The following is a 15,293-nucleotide window of genomic DNA, read 5'->3' as shown; positions in this document are numbered from 1 at the left end:
GAAGGCATTGATGCTATGGACTGGCCTGCCCGTTCCCCAGACCTGAATCCAATTGAGCACATCTGGGACATCAAGTCTCGCTCCATCCACCAACGCCACGCTGCACCACAGACTGTCCAGGAGTTGGCGGATGCTTTTTTTCCCCGCCACCTCATCAGGAGCATGCCAAGGCGTTGTAGGGAGGTCATACAGGCACGTGGAGGCCACACACACTACTGAGCCTCATTTTGACTTGTTTTAAGGACATTACATCAAAGTTGGATCAGCCTGTAGTGTGGTTTTCCACTTTAATTTTGAGTGTGACTCCAAATCCAGACCTCCATGGGTTGATAAATTTGATTTCCATTGATAATTTTTGTGTGATTTTGTTGTCAGCACATTCAACTATGTAAACAAAAAAGTATTTAATACGAATATTTCATTCATTCAGATCTAGGATGTGTTATTTTAGTGTTCCCTTTATTTTTTTGAGCAGTGTATTAATATTTTCCACTCTAGCAGTAGGCCTACATAAAGATAAATATGATACAAGACTAAAACTTCCTGAGCATTTCATCCTCCAAGCGCCATGAAGGTCTCCTGCGCAATATGGATATTAACAGTAGAATAGACGGACTCGATGAGTAGCCTACCAATAGCCGCAAGTCTAATAAATCTATTTAATATACACAATCACAAAGAAATCTCTTTTTTTGTGTAAGGAGGTCATAAAAAAATGTTACTAAGACAATTTATTTAAAAATAACAGAATAGCATTTATTTATCTGTGCTATAGTAGCTGAGGCTATGGCTGCGCAATGTCAAAGAATTTAACTTGTTAATTTAGCAGACATCACATGCTTATATTCCCCAGCCCTTTACAATATGAACATGATGGAATATAACAGAATACAATAGAAAGGATATTTTCCCCAAATCTGTATTTGCTGATTGTAATCAGTAAGCTGTGGTTATTCTATGAAAATATTATATTTTGAAAGAGAGACTATCTGTAAAACAACTTGTGTTTGGCAAAACTAGGTTCATTAACTTCTTGACGCATGGATCCCTTTAGCGGGATAATTTTCGTAAACAACCGCTGAATTGCAGAGCGCCCCAAAATATATATATATATATTTATAATCATGAAATATACCAAAACACAACTTAGCTTGTTGTTAATCCACCTATCGTGTCAGATTTTGAAAATATGCTTTACAGCGAAAGCAATCCAAGCGTTTGTGAGTTTATCAATCACTAGACAAAACAGTAAGAACAGCTAGCCGCAAATTAGCTTGGTCACGAAAGTCAGAAAAGCAATCAAATTAATCGCTTACCTTTGATGATCTTCGGATGTTTGCACTCACGAGACTCCCAGTTACACAATATATATTATTTTTGTTCGATAAAGATTATTTTTATAACCAAAAACCGCCATTTGGTTTGCGCATTATGTTCAGAAAACCACAGGTTCGTTCCGGGCCTGAAGGGCAGATGAAAATTCCAAAAAGTATCCGTAATGTTCATAGAAACATGTCAAACGTTTTTTATAATCAATCATCAGGTTGTTTTTAACATACATAAACAATAACATTTCAACCGGACGGTAAACTATTCAATACTACAGAGAAAGAAAATGTCGAGCTACAACTCTCGGGCGCATGAACTAATCAAAGGACACCTGACGCGTTTTGATAAATCTCGCTCATTTTTCAAAATAAAAGCTTGAAACTTTCTAAAGCCTGGTCACAGCCTGAGGAAGCCATTGGAAAAGGAATCTGGTTGATACCCCTTTAAATGGAGGATGGGCAAGCAATGGAACAGGGATTTTTCCAAATAAAAGGCACTTCCGGGTTGGATTTCCTCAGGTTTTCGCCTGCAAAATCAGTTCTGTTATACTCACAGACAATATTTTGACAGTTTTGGAAACTTTAGAGTGTTTTCTATCCCAATCTGTCAATTATATGCATATTCTAGCATCTGGGCCTGAGAAATAGTCCGTTTACCTTGGGAATGTAATTTTTCCAAACATAAAAATAGTGCCCCCTAGCTGAAAAAGGTTAAAAACCTTGGCATATGCTCTTTCAGATAGGGTATAGCAATCAAAGCATCTGACCTGCATGGACCTCTGTTTGATTATTTGGAAAAGTAAGCAAGCACAACACGCGTCCTGAAGACGCCCTCCAAGATCCCCTCTGGTGGTCGAACTAGCATTAATGGCAACAATGGCTGACCGTAAATTACTGTGACTTCATGCACGCCAACATGCCATAACATTCCGCAGCATCCCGCAAGCTGTGCTGCTGTATGACGCAACTTTTAAATGAGGACCCACTGTATAAACACAAGCAAAATCCTAGAGGAAAACCTGATTCACCAGACACTGGGAGATGATTCATCTTTCAGTAGGCCAATAACCTAAAACACAAGGCCAAATCTACACGAGTTACAGTGGCTTAAATAGATTTTTACAGTTTTGACATAAATCTACTTGAAAATCTATGGCAAGACCTGAAAATGTCTAGCAATGATGAACAACCAATTTGACAGATCTTGAAGAATTTTGAAAGGAATAATAGGCAAATGTTGCACAATCCAGGTGTTGGTTCTACTAAGTATTAATTCCGGGGTGTGAATACTTAAATTTGCAAACATTTCTAAAAACATGTTTTCACTTTGTATTGTGTGTAGATGGGTGAGAAAAAAATCTATTTAAGCAATTTTGAATTTAGGCTGTAACACAACAAAATGTGGAATAAGTCAAAGCGTATGAATACTGCATATTATAGGGAATAGAGTGCCATTTCAGACGCAGCCGTTGTTTGGTTGTTGCGTGTGCCCTCATTGAACAGGAGGAGGCAACAGAAGGCAATTCTTGACCAGTCTTTACATAACACTAACTCATGTTTAGGCACTTTGTGTGCTTACTGTTTTGTTTGCTTGCTTGCATCTACTCCTTACTGGTGGATTGATTGCTTCCTCACTAAACTGAAATTCAAATTTTACAAACTGTAACCAAATTGCAATTGATATATAACAACCAAATATATCATTTGTGCACAGAGACCACTTGGGTGATGACTATACTGTACAAAAGGTCTTGGAAAAGGATCAATAGGGAGTCTGGATTAAAGCAGTCTGTCAGTCACTCACTCATTAAAGCTAGTGATGCACTGCTATGATATTTTTGACCAATATCGATATCCAATATTTTCCTTACGCCTCAAAAAACAATACCGATAACCAATAATTTTTTTTTAAATGCGGAATTTGAAGCGTTCTAGTACAGTTAAATAGTTAACACACACACACACATGGACGCAGTGGTCTAAGGCACTGCATCTCAGTACAAGAGGCGTCACTACAGTCCCTGGTTCGAATCCAGGCTGTATCACATACGGCCGTGATTGGAAGTCCCATAGGGCGGCGCACAATTGGCCCAGCGTCGTCCGGGTTTGGCCGAGGTAGGCCGTCATTGTAAATAAGAGTTTGTTCTTAACTGACTTGCCTAGTTAAATAAAGGTTACGCACACACCACACTGACCAAAAAGTTATTTTGTTAATAACATAATAATTTAATGCATTCATACATTTTTTTTATATAGTTATTACACATTGATTACACTATCACTCGTATTTCAAATTCGCAACGATTAATCGATGCGTATGCTATGATGCTGGTAAAGTTGTCTCGTGCACCTACAGTGCTGGTCATTAAAAAAAAGCTAGCTAGTTCATGGATGCCAACAATGTTCTTCCCCAAAAACATAGCAAAACGAAATAATCTGTTCCAGTAGCTATATTTAGCTAGCTTAATATATAGCTAGGTGTCATCATCTAAAATAACCCTAATTTATAAGACAGTTCTTATTTGATTAATGGTGGTCGGACCCATCTATGTGAAGCTAGCCACAATAAGGATTAGCCACAATAGTGGACTTTGCTGTTAGCTTTCAAAATAAAAGTATGTATTTGACAGTGATGCAAATTAATACAAATAGTAGAATTATGCCATAATTGAATAGATCATGCTAAATGAGGTTGGAATGTTTTTATATAAAATCAACAAGACAATTTATTAATTTGACAAAATTCTGTTGAAATCCCACTGGATGTATTATACTTTAGAGTTGCATTGGGGGCATACTTATGTCACTGTACAGCCTTACCCCATGTCATTGATCCACAATCCATAGGTATCAGTCTACTCCGTGACACCCAGAGAACATTAGCGTCGTAGCTCTTATTTATTGTCAACCTTTGTGTATTGAACACTATTCTTGAGGAAAAACAATGCTGCGTGGATGTTTTGGAGTGTGATAACTCTGAGGAGGACGTTGGGGAAAAAATATCTTGGGTATTGAGTAGACTGATACCCCATTTCATTGATCCCCAATCCTTAGGTAAAACTGTACAGTGCAATATCAATGTCAATACACACAATAGGCTGACTGGGGTGGTGATTTCACAGTCACAGTCCCGCGATAAGCGCTACAACGATAATATTTGCGTAAATTCTTCACAGTTGTATTCTGTGGGTGTCAGTGTGTAGACTGATACACCATTTCATTGCTTCACATTATCTAGTGTAAATATGGCATGATTCCACCTACTGTAACATTCTGCATCCGCAAATTCCACTTGTGCCTAATCCTTATTGTGGCTAGCTTCACAACGCGGTCCGGTCGAGCCTCACTAGCCAGATGAAGCTAGCTGGCTGCTTATAACGTTAGCTTTTGTCAACAGGCTTAAGTAGCTGGCTAGCTATTTATTTTCATGAACTGAAGTTCAATTCCAGTAGGCGAACAACAAGTGGCAACCTAGCTAATACTTACTCACAAGGAGTCCTAAATCACTGCTAAGAACATTAGAAACTGCAGTCATTTTCACTAGTCATTGTTTTCAGGCGGGTTGTATTGGTGCTAGCTAGGTACCAAACTAGCTAGCTACCCCAGAAGTTGCGGTTGAACAAATAATGCTTTATTACCAACGCGGTATTGTGAACACGTCGTTCCTGTCCGGTGGTTGCTTGTTTGCAGACTTTTTTGTACAGCTTTGACAGTGCTACTGATAGTAGTGGTGGCACTTGGCTTGCACGTGCAAATTCAGAACACACAACATTCTATAATAGAACTGTGTTATTTGACGTGTCAAATAGTGTTATTGGAAAATAGTGTTATTTGACGTGTATCTTTTTTGAAACGCAAAGACCAAACGCCGATATGTTCACCGATATATCGTGCATCCCTAATTAAAGCACTCACTCACTCATTATAGAATTTACTCACTCACTGCAATCTGATTCACCACCCTTCTCCAAAAGTGTGCACTCATTTACTCCCTCATGCATTTAACAGCATTGGATTTGTGCAAGGATGGTTGCAGACACTTTCCACCATATTCCTCACACCAGTATATTCCTTTTAAATCCATGAGGGGGAGTGTATGAGTGCACACTTCGGGATAAGGGTAGAGAAACGTAATGTAGCCACTCCCTCACACCAAAAGAATGACAGACACTCAAAAAAGCAAAAGTGGATTACTCTTTTGAAAAGTTTTTGTTCATGTTGTTTTGATTGACAGCAGAGGTCTGCCGAGCTGATTGGTCAGTGTAGCAGCAACATTGACCTAATTGGTTGTTTGTGTGGCATCCACAGGTGCAGGAGGCGGTCCATGGCGTGACTATAGAGGAGTGTCAGACAGCCCTCCAGAACCACAACTGGAACGTGCAGAAAGCTGTGCACTACCTCAAGGTAGGGGCCCTTGGCGGTAGTACACTATTACCGTGCCCCACTATTGAGCTGTACTTCGTTGGCCTGGTTGCACATCCACCTTAATTGCACAGCCTTAGTTAACCTTCTATAAGTCAAGAGTAAATAATTAGATCTGAGCCTTTGGAAGTTGTGTGTGAAAAAGCATGAGTTGACCCACAGTTGGAGAGTTGCTGACTAACGGAATAGTAAACTTGTGAAAAAATATTCACATGCAATATAAACTTATTAACAGGCAGTTTATGTAGATTGTGTGACTTCATTTATTCTTTAGTACGTTGTGCAAATAGAACAGCACTAGCTTAAAAACGGGATTGAAATATCTGATGACGGATACATAAGTTCCGATGGTGAGTTGTAACTGATCCTGTTGCTCTCAGGTTGAGCAGCTGTTCTGTCTTGGCCTGAAGACCAGGGCGGAGTGTCTCAAGGTGCTGGAGATGTATGACTGGAACCTGGAGGTGGCCAGCACTCAGCTCCTGGACTCCTACGGCTCCGTCAGGCAAAGGTAAAATAGGGACCCCATGGAACTTAGAGAATTTAGGAGAACCTAACCCTGCTGGTGCAGGCTTTTGCTCCAGACAAGCAGGCATACAACTGGGACATGTTCAGTAGGGCACACTCACTGTTACAAAATGTTTTTAAATAAAAAATGTAAATTAACTTTTCTTATTGGGCAAGTCAAGGTAGTCCCCATTTCAGTCAGTTTTATTCAGGTTGGTACAAGACACTGATTCTACTAATCAAGAATCAGTTAGTTGTGTGTTGCTGCTTGGTCCAGCCCTATAACCTCTGATATACTCTGTCTATCCACAACTTCAACAGTATTGACTCACGTTAATCTAGCACCAAAAGAACTAGATGGAATTGTGAATTTACTTTGATTTGTTTTCGAAACATCAAAATAAACCTCTCCTCCGATTGCAGGCGGTGACCGATGTCACAAGGAGCCACGGCTAAGTCCGTTCAGAACTCTTTTCATTCATCAGCGGTCTTTGAAGGGGCGGAGTCTGCTCCCGTCTCTCCGTTACGATTTGCCAGATGCATCCAATATGCAGTCTTCCCCACACTGAGGACCTGGAGGCTAACCCGCACTAACACCGAATAGGAGCGGAAGTCTGCTTAGAACGCAGGGAGTGGAACCATACTCTTGAAGGGACCATGTTGTCTGCTGGTCCCTTACCTATAGCTCAGCACTGAAGGAAAAATGTCCTCTATGTTGGTGCTGGTCTACCCAATTCAGTTATATCACTGCCACAATAGACCTTTGACCAACTTAGATTCCCCCTTGTGTTATTACTAACTTATATGAATCAGGTTTGTGTTGCATCCCTTTGAAAATCAACAGAAACTGCAGTACCATAGAAAAAGAGTAGACCTCTCCTCTGCCAAAGCACTCCCCTGCACCCCTACTGTATGTGTGCTGTGTTAGGCTCCTTGTTTTGGATAGGGACTTTGTTTTCGGGTTGTCAGCATCTTTCTGCTGCAATGCCCGCCTCCCCAGGCCTCCCAAGGTGCTCTACTGCGTTTCAGCAGAGGTCAAAGTTCAAAAAGCCCACCTGGAAGAAGAGAACGAACATTAAAGAGAACTAAACAATATGCAGCTGGTCCACGTTTAAGTCGACTCCTTCTTTTATGTTCTGTTCTACAGAGTTCTATTTGATTTATATTAAGGAGAGGAATTACTTTTTTATGCACACATACAGTATATTATATATATTATATATAAGAAGAGTTCAGATGTTTTGAGTTTATATATTTTCAGCGAATATGCGCTGAAAGTTGGTGTTTTTAGTTTTTAGTTCTCTGTTCTTTCATATATGTTGCTTTTGAACCGGTCGTTTGAAAGGGGGACATATTGAAAACGTTCAACTCTCTTGAGATTTTTTATTTTCATTTGATCAGTTAAGCCGTTTATGTTAGAATGTGCTCCCCCTGAATTGAGTTCACTTGTGGCTCTAAGTGCTATTAATTTGATCCACTCCATATGTCCATTTAATCGTTCCCTACTGGTATACAGACCTACACTGCTCAAAAAAATAAAGGGAACACTTAAACAACACAATGTAACTCCAAGTCAATCACACTTCTGTGAAATCAAACTGTCCACTTAGGAAGCAACACTGATTGACAATACATTTCACATGCTGTTATGCAAATGGAATAGACAAAAGGTGGAAATTATAGGCAATTAGCAAGACACCCCCAATAAAGGAGTGGTTCTGCAGGTGGTGACCACAGACCACTTCTCAGTTCCTATGCTTCCTGGCTGATGTTTTGGTCACTTTTGAATGCTGGCGGTGCTTTCACTCTAGTGGTAGCATGAGACGGAGTCTACAACCCACACAAGTGGCTCAGGTAGTGCAGCTCATCCAGGATGGCACATCAATGCGAGCTGTGGCAAGAAGGTTTGCTGTGTCTGTCAGCGTAGTGTCCAGAGCATGGAGGCGCTACCAGGAGACAGGCCAGTACATCAGGAGACGTGGAGGAGGCCGTAGGAGGGCAACAACCCAGCAGCAGGACCGCTACCTCCGCCTTTGTGCAAGGAGTAGCAGGAGGAGCACTGCCAGAGCCCTGCAAAATGACCTCCAGCAGGCCACAAATGTGCATGTGTCTGCTCAAACGGTCAGAAACGGACTCCATGATGGTGGTATGAGGGCCCGACGTCCACAGGTGGGGGTTGTGCTTACAGCCCAACACCGTGCAGGACGTTTGACATTTGCCAGAGAACACCAAGATTGGCAAATTCGCCACTGGCGCCCTGTGCTCTTCACAGATGAAAGCAGGTTCACACTGAGCACATGAGCACATGTGACAGACAAGACAGAGTCTGGAGACGCCGTGGAGAACGTTCTGCTGCCTGCAACATCCTCCAGCATGACCGGTTTGGCGGTGGGTCAGTCATGGTGTGGGGTGGCATTTCTTTGGTGGGGCCGCACAGCCCTCCATGTGCTCGCCAGAGGTAGCCTGACTGCCATTAGGTACCGAGATGAGATCCTCAGACCCCTTGTGAGACCATATGCTGGTGCGGTTGGCCCTGGGTTCCTCCTAATGCACGACAATGCTAGACCTCATGTGGCTGGAGTGTGTCAGCAGTTCCTGCAAGAGGAAGGCATTGATGCTATGGACTGGCCCGCCCGTTCCCCAGACCTGAATCCAATTGAGCACATCTGGGACATCATGTCTCGCTCCATCCACCAATGCCACGTTGCACCACAGACTGTCCAGGAGTTGGCGGATCCTTTAGTCCAGGTCTGGGAGGAGATCCCTCAGGAGACCATCCGCCACCTCATCAGGAGCATGCCCAGGCGTTGTAGGGAGGTCATACAGGCACGTGGAGGCCACACAACTACTGAGCCTCATTTTGACTTGTTTTAAGGACATTACATCAAAGTTGGATCAGCCTGTAGTGTGGTTTTCCACTTTAATTTTGAGTGTGACTCCAAATCCAGACCTCCATGGGTTGATAAATTTGATTTACATTGATCATTTTTGTGTGATTTTGTTGTCAGCAAATTCAACTATGTAAAGAAAAAAGTATTTAATAAGAATATTTCATTCATTCAGATCTAGGATGTGTTATTTTAGTGTTCCCTTTATTTTTTTGTGCAGTGTATTTGACACCTGACTCTTTTTTTTGTGCCCCCTCACTATCTACTCGAAGCACTTTTCCCACACAAAACTACTGTTGAAAATGGCCCACTGGTTTGTTTATATTCAAAGCACATTGATACTTAAATAATTAATTAACAACGTTGCCAGTGCTCCAGGACAAAGATTCCCCCGAGCAGAGACGATACCCCTCGTAACTAGTCTTTACCTCGACTATTAGGAGCTAAAACCTTTAGTCAGCACCCATAGGTTGCAGAGAATTCTGAGGGGAAGAAATGTCAGTACCTGCCCTAGTTCGTTACGCACATCAAGCACATGCAAGATCCAAAATGTCACAATACTGGATTAGACTCGGCCAATAAAGTACGCAGACCTCTCAAAACCTAGAGCAAACTGTATTGTAAAATGTGAGTGTCTGTTTTCTATACTGTGCTATCCTCTGTATTCATCGTAGACCAGTGGAGCAGAGATTCTGGAACGGTTGCACGCAACCTGTTGGTTTTCTGTGTGTTATGATTCAAATGATGTTTTTGAACATTAAGATCTTTTATAGTTGATTCCAATATGTAAATAAGTCTTACCTGAGAAGGGCTGTAACTGACCTCAAATCAGCTAAAATTCCAGCACAGACTAACATGGTTAAACTTGCAGATTCCTAGTAGTCCACTCCTAACAGTGTAGCGGGCTTGCAGGCTGGTCTTTCCCCAGTCTTTCTGTAGTCACTGTACCAATTTGGACGTTCGACTGGGTTTGTGCCTGTCTCTGTGTGTGAAACAGACTGTCTAGACATTCTCCGGTGTCTGTTTGTGAACACAGTGCACTGTCTCATAAACACTTTGCTCATGTTCCAAACTCAAACTTTGTCTCCTTTTGCCCTGTTCTTTCAGTCGTTTGCCCTCGCAGATAAGGTCTGGATGTGTTAAATCAATTTGACAGTACGCCACACAGCCTAACGCAGGGTTTAATAGAGTGAGGCGATCTGTCTTACCTATCCTCCCCTAAGGATTTATGCAAGCCAATCCTCAAAGGGCTGCGGTAAAGGGTACACGTTTTTGGTTTGGAACACAGCCATTGTTGAACTTTTTCTGTACGCAATAATAAATATCCTCTTCCAAACAGTCAAGGCCATTCAGCCGTGACAAAAAGAGAATGCTTCCATTGCTGTGAACTTGATATGCATCAAAATCCATGTTGTAGTTCCAAATGTTTAGTGGCGCCATCTGATGATGTCACCGTAAGGCGACCCTGTCCCCATGTCTTACACCGTTGATATATTTGATACCAAGCTGCTGTAGTTGTAGAAGGACTGAAACGACCTTGTGGTATTATTACCCAAATCAATGTTCTCCTGTTCATGTTTTTTTTAAATGTTTTATGGTTGTATTACCTTTTTGTTGGTTTGTTAGTTCAATCCGACATACCTGTACCAATGTACTTTCCCAGGAAGTGTTTTATTTTCACATGGTTGTACAGTAGATTTTCCCCCTTCCCCCTGGGTGTTCGGAATTGTGCAAGAGGGCAAATGCAAGTTAATGCTGCCGATCTCAAATGTATAAATGTATTTTTTATTAAAGAATTAACTCTTCTTTTTTTTTTACCTTGCTCTCATTACGTCTGATTCTTTCTCTTGGAACATCTTGATGACCGTTGATTGGGTAGCATTTAATGTACAGCGAGGGAAGTGCCAATTATCACGCTCTTATTTTGAAGTCAGAAGAGCATCTTACACAACACTTAGAAGAATGTGCAGCAAAGTACTCACCTAGGACTAATTAGCAATAACGAGCTAAAGGGTAGCCTGACAGTTCTGTATGCTCTTAATTTAGCTGAATCTGTAACTACATATTTTTGATAAAGCCTCAAATGAAATGCACTTAGCTAGCTGTCCCCTATGACATGTGCATCGTTTGTTTGCACCTGAAGGACCGAAGGAACAAATGGCCAAATCGATGGTTACGGTTTAATTTCAGTCTGTGTGCATGACATGTGTTTACAGTCAAGTCCACCTTCTGTGTGTCTTGTGTTTGTGCGCGTATCCACCCTTTAATGTCCTTGGTTTGTGAGTGATCAATCTGAATCAATTAGGTTGATTGATTCCACCTCTTGACAGATGGCTTTGCTCTCTACAAGGACCCAGTCCTTGATTATATTAAACCTAGTTTTCCCATTATGAATGAGTATTTTCCTTATTATAAAACGATGCCACTTGTGTTTGAGTACATGAAGTGATCTTTCTTTCTACAACTTATATGAAAATGTCCCATTTGTGTTTTATGACACAGTGGGATTCCTGATGATGATTTAAAATGACTCGCAGTCAATAAAAAGGAAAATGTCACTTTATTATGCAATAACTATGTCAGTTATGTAGCTATGGAGTCGCTTGTTATAAGTATCGGAGGTTGGCATTTCCAAGATAGTGGGCCTGAACATACTCTTTCTCATACACACGCACTGCCACTCTCTGGGCTGCTGAACTTTTGCTTACTAATGAAAAGTGCGTGTCCTCCATTCGTCTTTGTGATGTCTGCACAGTATGGTTGCCGTTCCCGGGCAAAATTATTCATATCTGTCGTCCCGGTCATTATGGGCTAGAGGAGGCATCGGCGTCAGGAGATTCCCCGGAGAAATTATTTTGTTTCTCGCAAATAAAAGGCAGAAAAGGAAAGGATGGAGAGGAAAGATTTGTGGAAATAAATTGAATCAAGTAAAAATGTTATGTCATATGCTTAGAAAAAAACTGGTGTAGGCGAACAGTGAAATGCTTACTTGTGGCCCCCTTCCCAACAATGCAGAGAGAAAAAGAGAAATATAATAACACAAGGAATAGCTAAATGCACAATGAGTAACGCTAACTTGGCTATATTCATGGGCTACCAGTACTGAGTCGATGTGCAGGGGTTACGAGGTAATTGAGCTAGATATGTACATATAGGTAGGGATAAAATGACTAGGCAACAAGATAGATATAATCAGCGTATGTGATGAGTTAGTGGAAAAAGAGTCCATGCAGATAGGCCCGGTAGCTATTGGTTAACTGTTAAACTACCTATTTAGCAGTCTTATGGCTTGGGGGTACAGTAGAAGCTGTACATAGTCCTGTTGATTCCAGACTTGGCGCATCGGTACCGCTTGCCATGCGGTAGCAGAGAGAGAACAGTCTATGACTTGGGTGTGGTTGGAGTCTTTAACAATTTCTAGGGCCTTCCTCTGACACTGCTTGGTATAGAGGTCCTTGATGGCAGGGAGCTCGGCCCCAGTGATGTACTGGGCCGTACGCACCACCCTCTGTAGCGTCTTGCGGTCGGGTGCCAAGCATTTGCCGTACCAAGCGGTGAAGCCACCAGTCAAGATGCTCTCAATGTTGCAGCTGTAGAACTTTTTGAAGATCTGAGGGCCCATGCCGAATATATCTCCTGAGGGGAAAGAAGCGTTGTCGTGCCTTCTTCACGACTGTTTTGGTGTGTGTGGACCACAGAGGAATTTAAAGCTCTCGACCCTCTCCAGTACAGCCCCCTCGATGTGGATTTGGACATGCTCGGCCCAGGATCCAGGGAGGTGTTCAGTCCCAGGGTGCTGAGCTTAGTGATTAGCTTGAGTGCGCAAGGGTGTTGAACACTGAGCTATAATCAATGAACACCATTCTCATGTAGGTGTTCCTCTTGTCCTGGTGGGAGAGGGCAATGTGGAGTGCAATAGAGATTGCATCACTGTGGATCTGTTGGGGTGGTATGCGAAATGGAGTGGGTCCAGGGTGTCTGGGCTGATGGTGTTAATTTGAGTGATGACCAGCCTTTTAAAGCATTTCATGGCTACAGATGGGAGTGCTACTGGGCGGTGGTCATTTACACAGGTTACCTTGACCTTCTTGGGCACATGGACTATGGTGGTCTGCTTGAAACATATAGGTATTACAGACTGGGTCAGTGAGGTTGAAAATGTCAGTGAAGCAATAACGGTAACAACATAAATCTCTCTCAAATCTTACTGTTCTCTTCTTTCCTCTCTATCCATTCCTGCGGATTTCTCAACTCCCCAAATGGTTGATTCAGTAATGATTTAGTGGTTGATTAAGTTTATTTGTCACGTGCGCCGAATACAACAGGTGAATGCTTACTTAAAGGGATTAGGTGAACAATAGGTAGGTAAAGAAATGAAACAACAGTAAAAAGAGGCTATAAAAGTAGCGAGGCTACATACAGGCACCGGTTAGTCGGGCTGATTGAGGTAGCATGTACATGTAGACATGGTTAAAGTGACTATGCATATATGATGAACAGAGAGTAGCAGTAGCGTAACAGAGGGGTTGGTGGGTGGTGGGTGGGACACAATGCAGATAGCCCGGTTAGCCAAAGTGCGGGAGCACTGGTCGGTCGGCCAAATTGAGGTGGTATGTACATCAGAACGCAAACCTGTGTGCAAAGCCATCATTGACATCATAGATGCATGGTTTGTGTGAAAATATACGTGAAATGTGCATATCTCAAGATGGTCTTCGGGCCCCAGACGCCACCTGACATCAAGCCATCATATTGCTCTAAAAACAATGCCATCACTACCTAATGCTGGCAAAATAATGACAGACTGCTCTGAGGAATGGTTAGCTAAAATGTTGCGGTTGTCCCCAACGCTACTCAAAAACGCAACCTTTTGATTGCTAGACAGTCGCGGTATACGCTCAGCCATCCTCCCTGACCAACCACCCTACTTTATTTCCTGTCTGAAGTAACCAGACCATTGCTACATACATGATATTATCATAAATCTTGGAGTTGCACAAAAAATATACATAATGTCCTTCACGTGGCTCTGAGGCCAGGCTGGTTATCTGGGTCTGATCTGTCCATATTATCACATTTTTTACACTTTCAGTTCCTAATATCAGTCAAGTATGCATTCATTGTATTTCAATTTGCCTTGTCCCATTTAGATTACATTTACTTCGCGGACTCATTGCTATGGTCAATACTTTTTTAATTTTTTTATTTAACCTTTATTTAACTAGGCAAGTCAAATTCTTATTTACAATGACGACCTACCCCGGTCAAACCAGGATAACGCTGGGCCAATTGTGCGCCAACCTATGGGACTCCCAATCACAGCCGGATGTGATACAGCCTGGATTCGAACCAGGGACTGTAGTGACGTCTCTTGCACTGAGATGCAGTGCCTTAGACCGCTGCGCTACTCAGGACCGAGTTTACTGTTGGAGGCTCTCTCTCTCTTTATCTGTTTGTTTTAGTCTCTCACTCTCCTTTTCCCTCATCTCTCTGTGCCTCTCCTCCTTTAATTTCTCTTTCCCTTGAAGCGCAGCCCTTTCCGTAAAAAATCACCTTGTGACGTAGCCCCATGATCACTAGGCTGAGGATCAGAGGAGAGAGAGGCAGTTAGCTGTGAAATGGAACTAGTAGTCGACAGTGCTTAAAAACAATATTTTTTGAATATAGGCAGAGCAGATGATTTAGTTAGCGCAGTCACTACTTGCCAGCGCCACTTCCCCTCTTCATGATCCCTTTTCTATAACTCACAAAGTTCAGTCACCGGGCAGTCCAATGTATCTTGCCCCTTGCTCTCTCTCTCTCCCTCACTGGCTATTTATCTTGCTCTCCCTTTCCCTCTGTCATTTGCTATCATTTGAGTAAAGTGTGTACAGTTCCTAAAAAAACAATGGGATTGTCTGTACCATGGTGATATTCTGTACACATCAACATAGTCTACCGACTTTGTGGAGGAGTGGGTCTGCATGCATGTGTGTTTGTGATGTATACATGCAATCATTGCCTTTATTTCAGTTTGTAGCAGGTGAGTGTGTGCGTGCGTACAAGAAAATGTGTTATGGTCTGTGTGTGTCTGGCTGACTGGGGCCTCTTCAGACTGTGGCTGGGAGTCCTCTTAGAACCCTCTCCATGCTCTGAGTGAGAGACAGCAGAG

At 42.2% G+C, this 15,293-nt stretch overlaps 1 protein-coding gene across 3 annotated transcripts in view; it reads left to right on the top strand.

The window, feature by feature from the left end:
- LOC129814441 (activated CDC42 kinase 1-like) overlaps positions 1 to 10,959 on the top strand; it is a 77,160-nt gene extending 66,201 nt beyond the window's left edge. For 2 of the 3 annotated variants that reach the window (XM_055867555.1, XM_055867554.1), the window contains 3 exons: positions 5,637 to 5,732; positions 6,131 to 6,258; positions 6,678 to 10,959. In XM_055867555.1, coding sequence (XP_055723530.1) covers positions 5,637 to 5,732; positions 6,131 to 6,258; positions 6,678 to 6,684 — 231 coding nt within the window. In that variant the 3' untranslated portion in view covers positions 6,685 to 10,959. Of the gene's footprint in view, positions 1 to 5,636; positions 5,733 to 6,130; positions 6,263 to 6,677 lie in introns of those variants that run through there. The other variant, XM_055867556.1, reaches the window with a different exon arrangement.
- Positions 10,960 to 15,293: the final 4,334 nt, after the last annotated feature.

Source organism: Salvelinus fontinalis, chromosome 17 (assembly GCF_029448725.1).
Source record: "Salvelinus fontinalis isolate EN_2023a chromosome 17, ASM2944872v1, whole genome shotgun sequence".
NCBI classification, from domain to species: domain Eukaryota; kingdom Metazoa; phylum Chordata; class Actinopteri; order Salmoniformes; family Salmonidae; genus Salvelinus; species Salvelinus fontinalis.
This window is presented reverse-complemented; position numbering and strand designations above follow the sequence as displayed.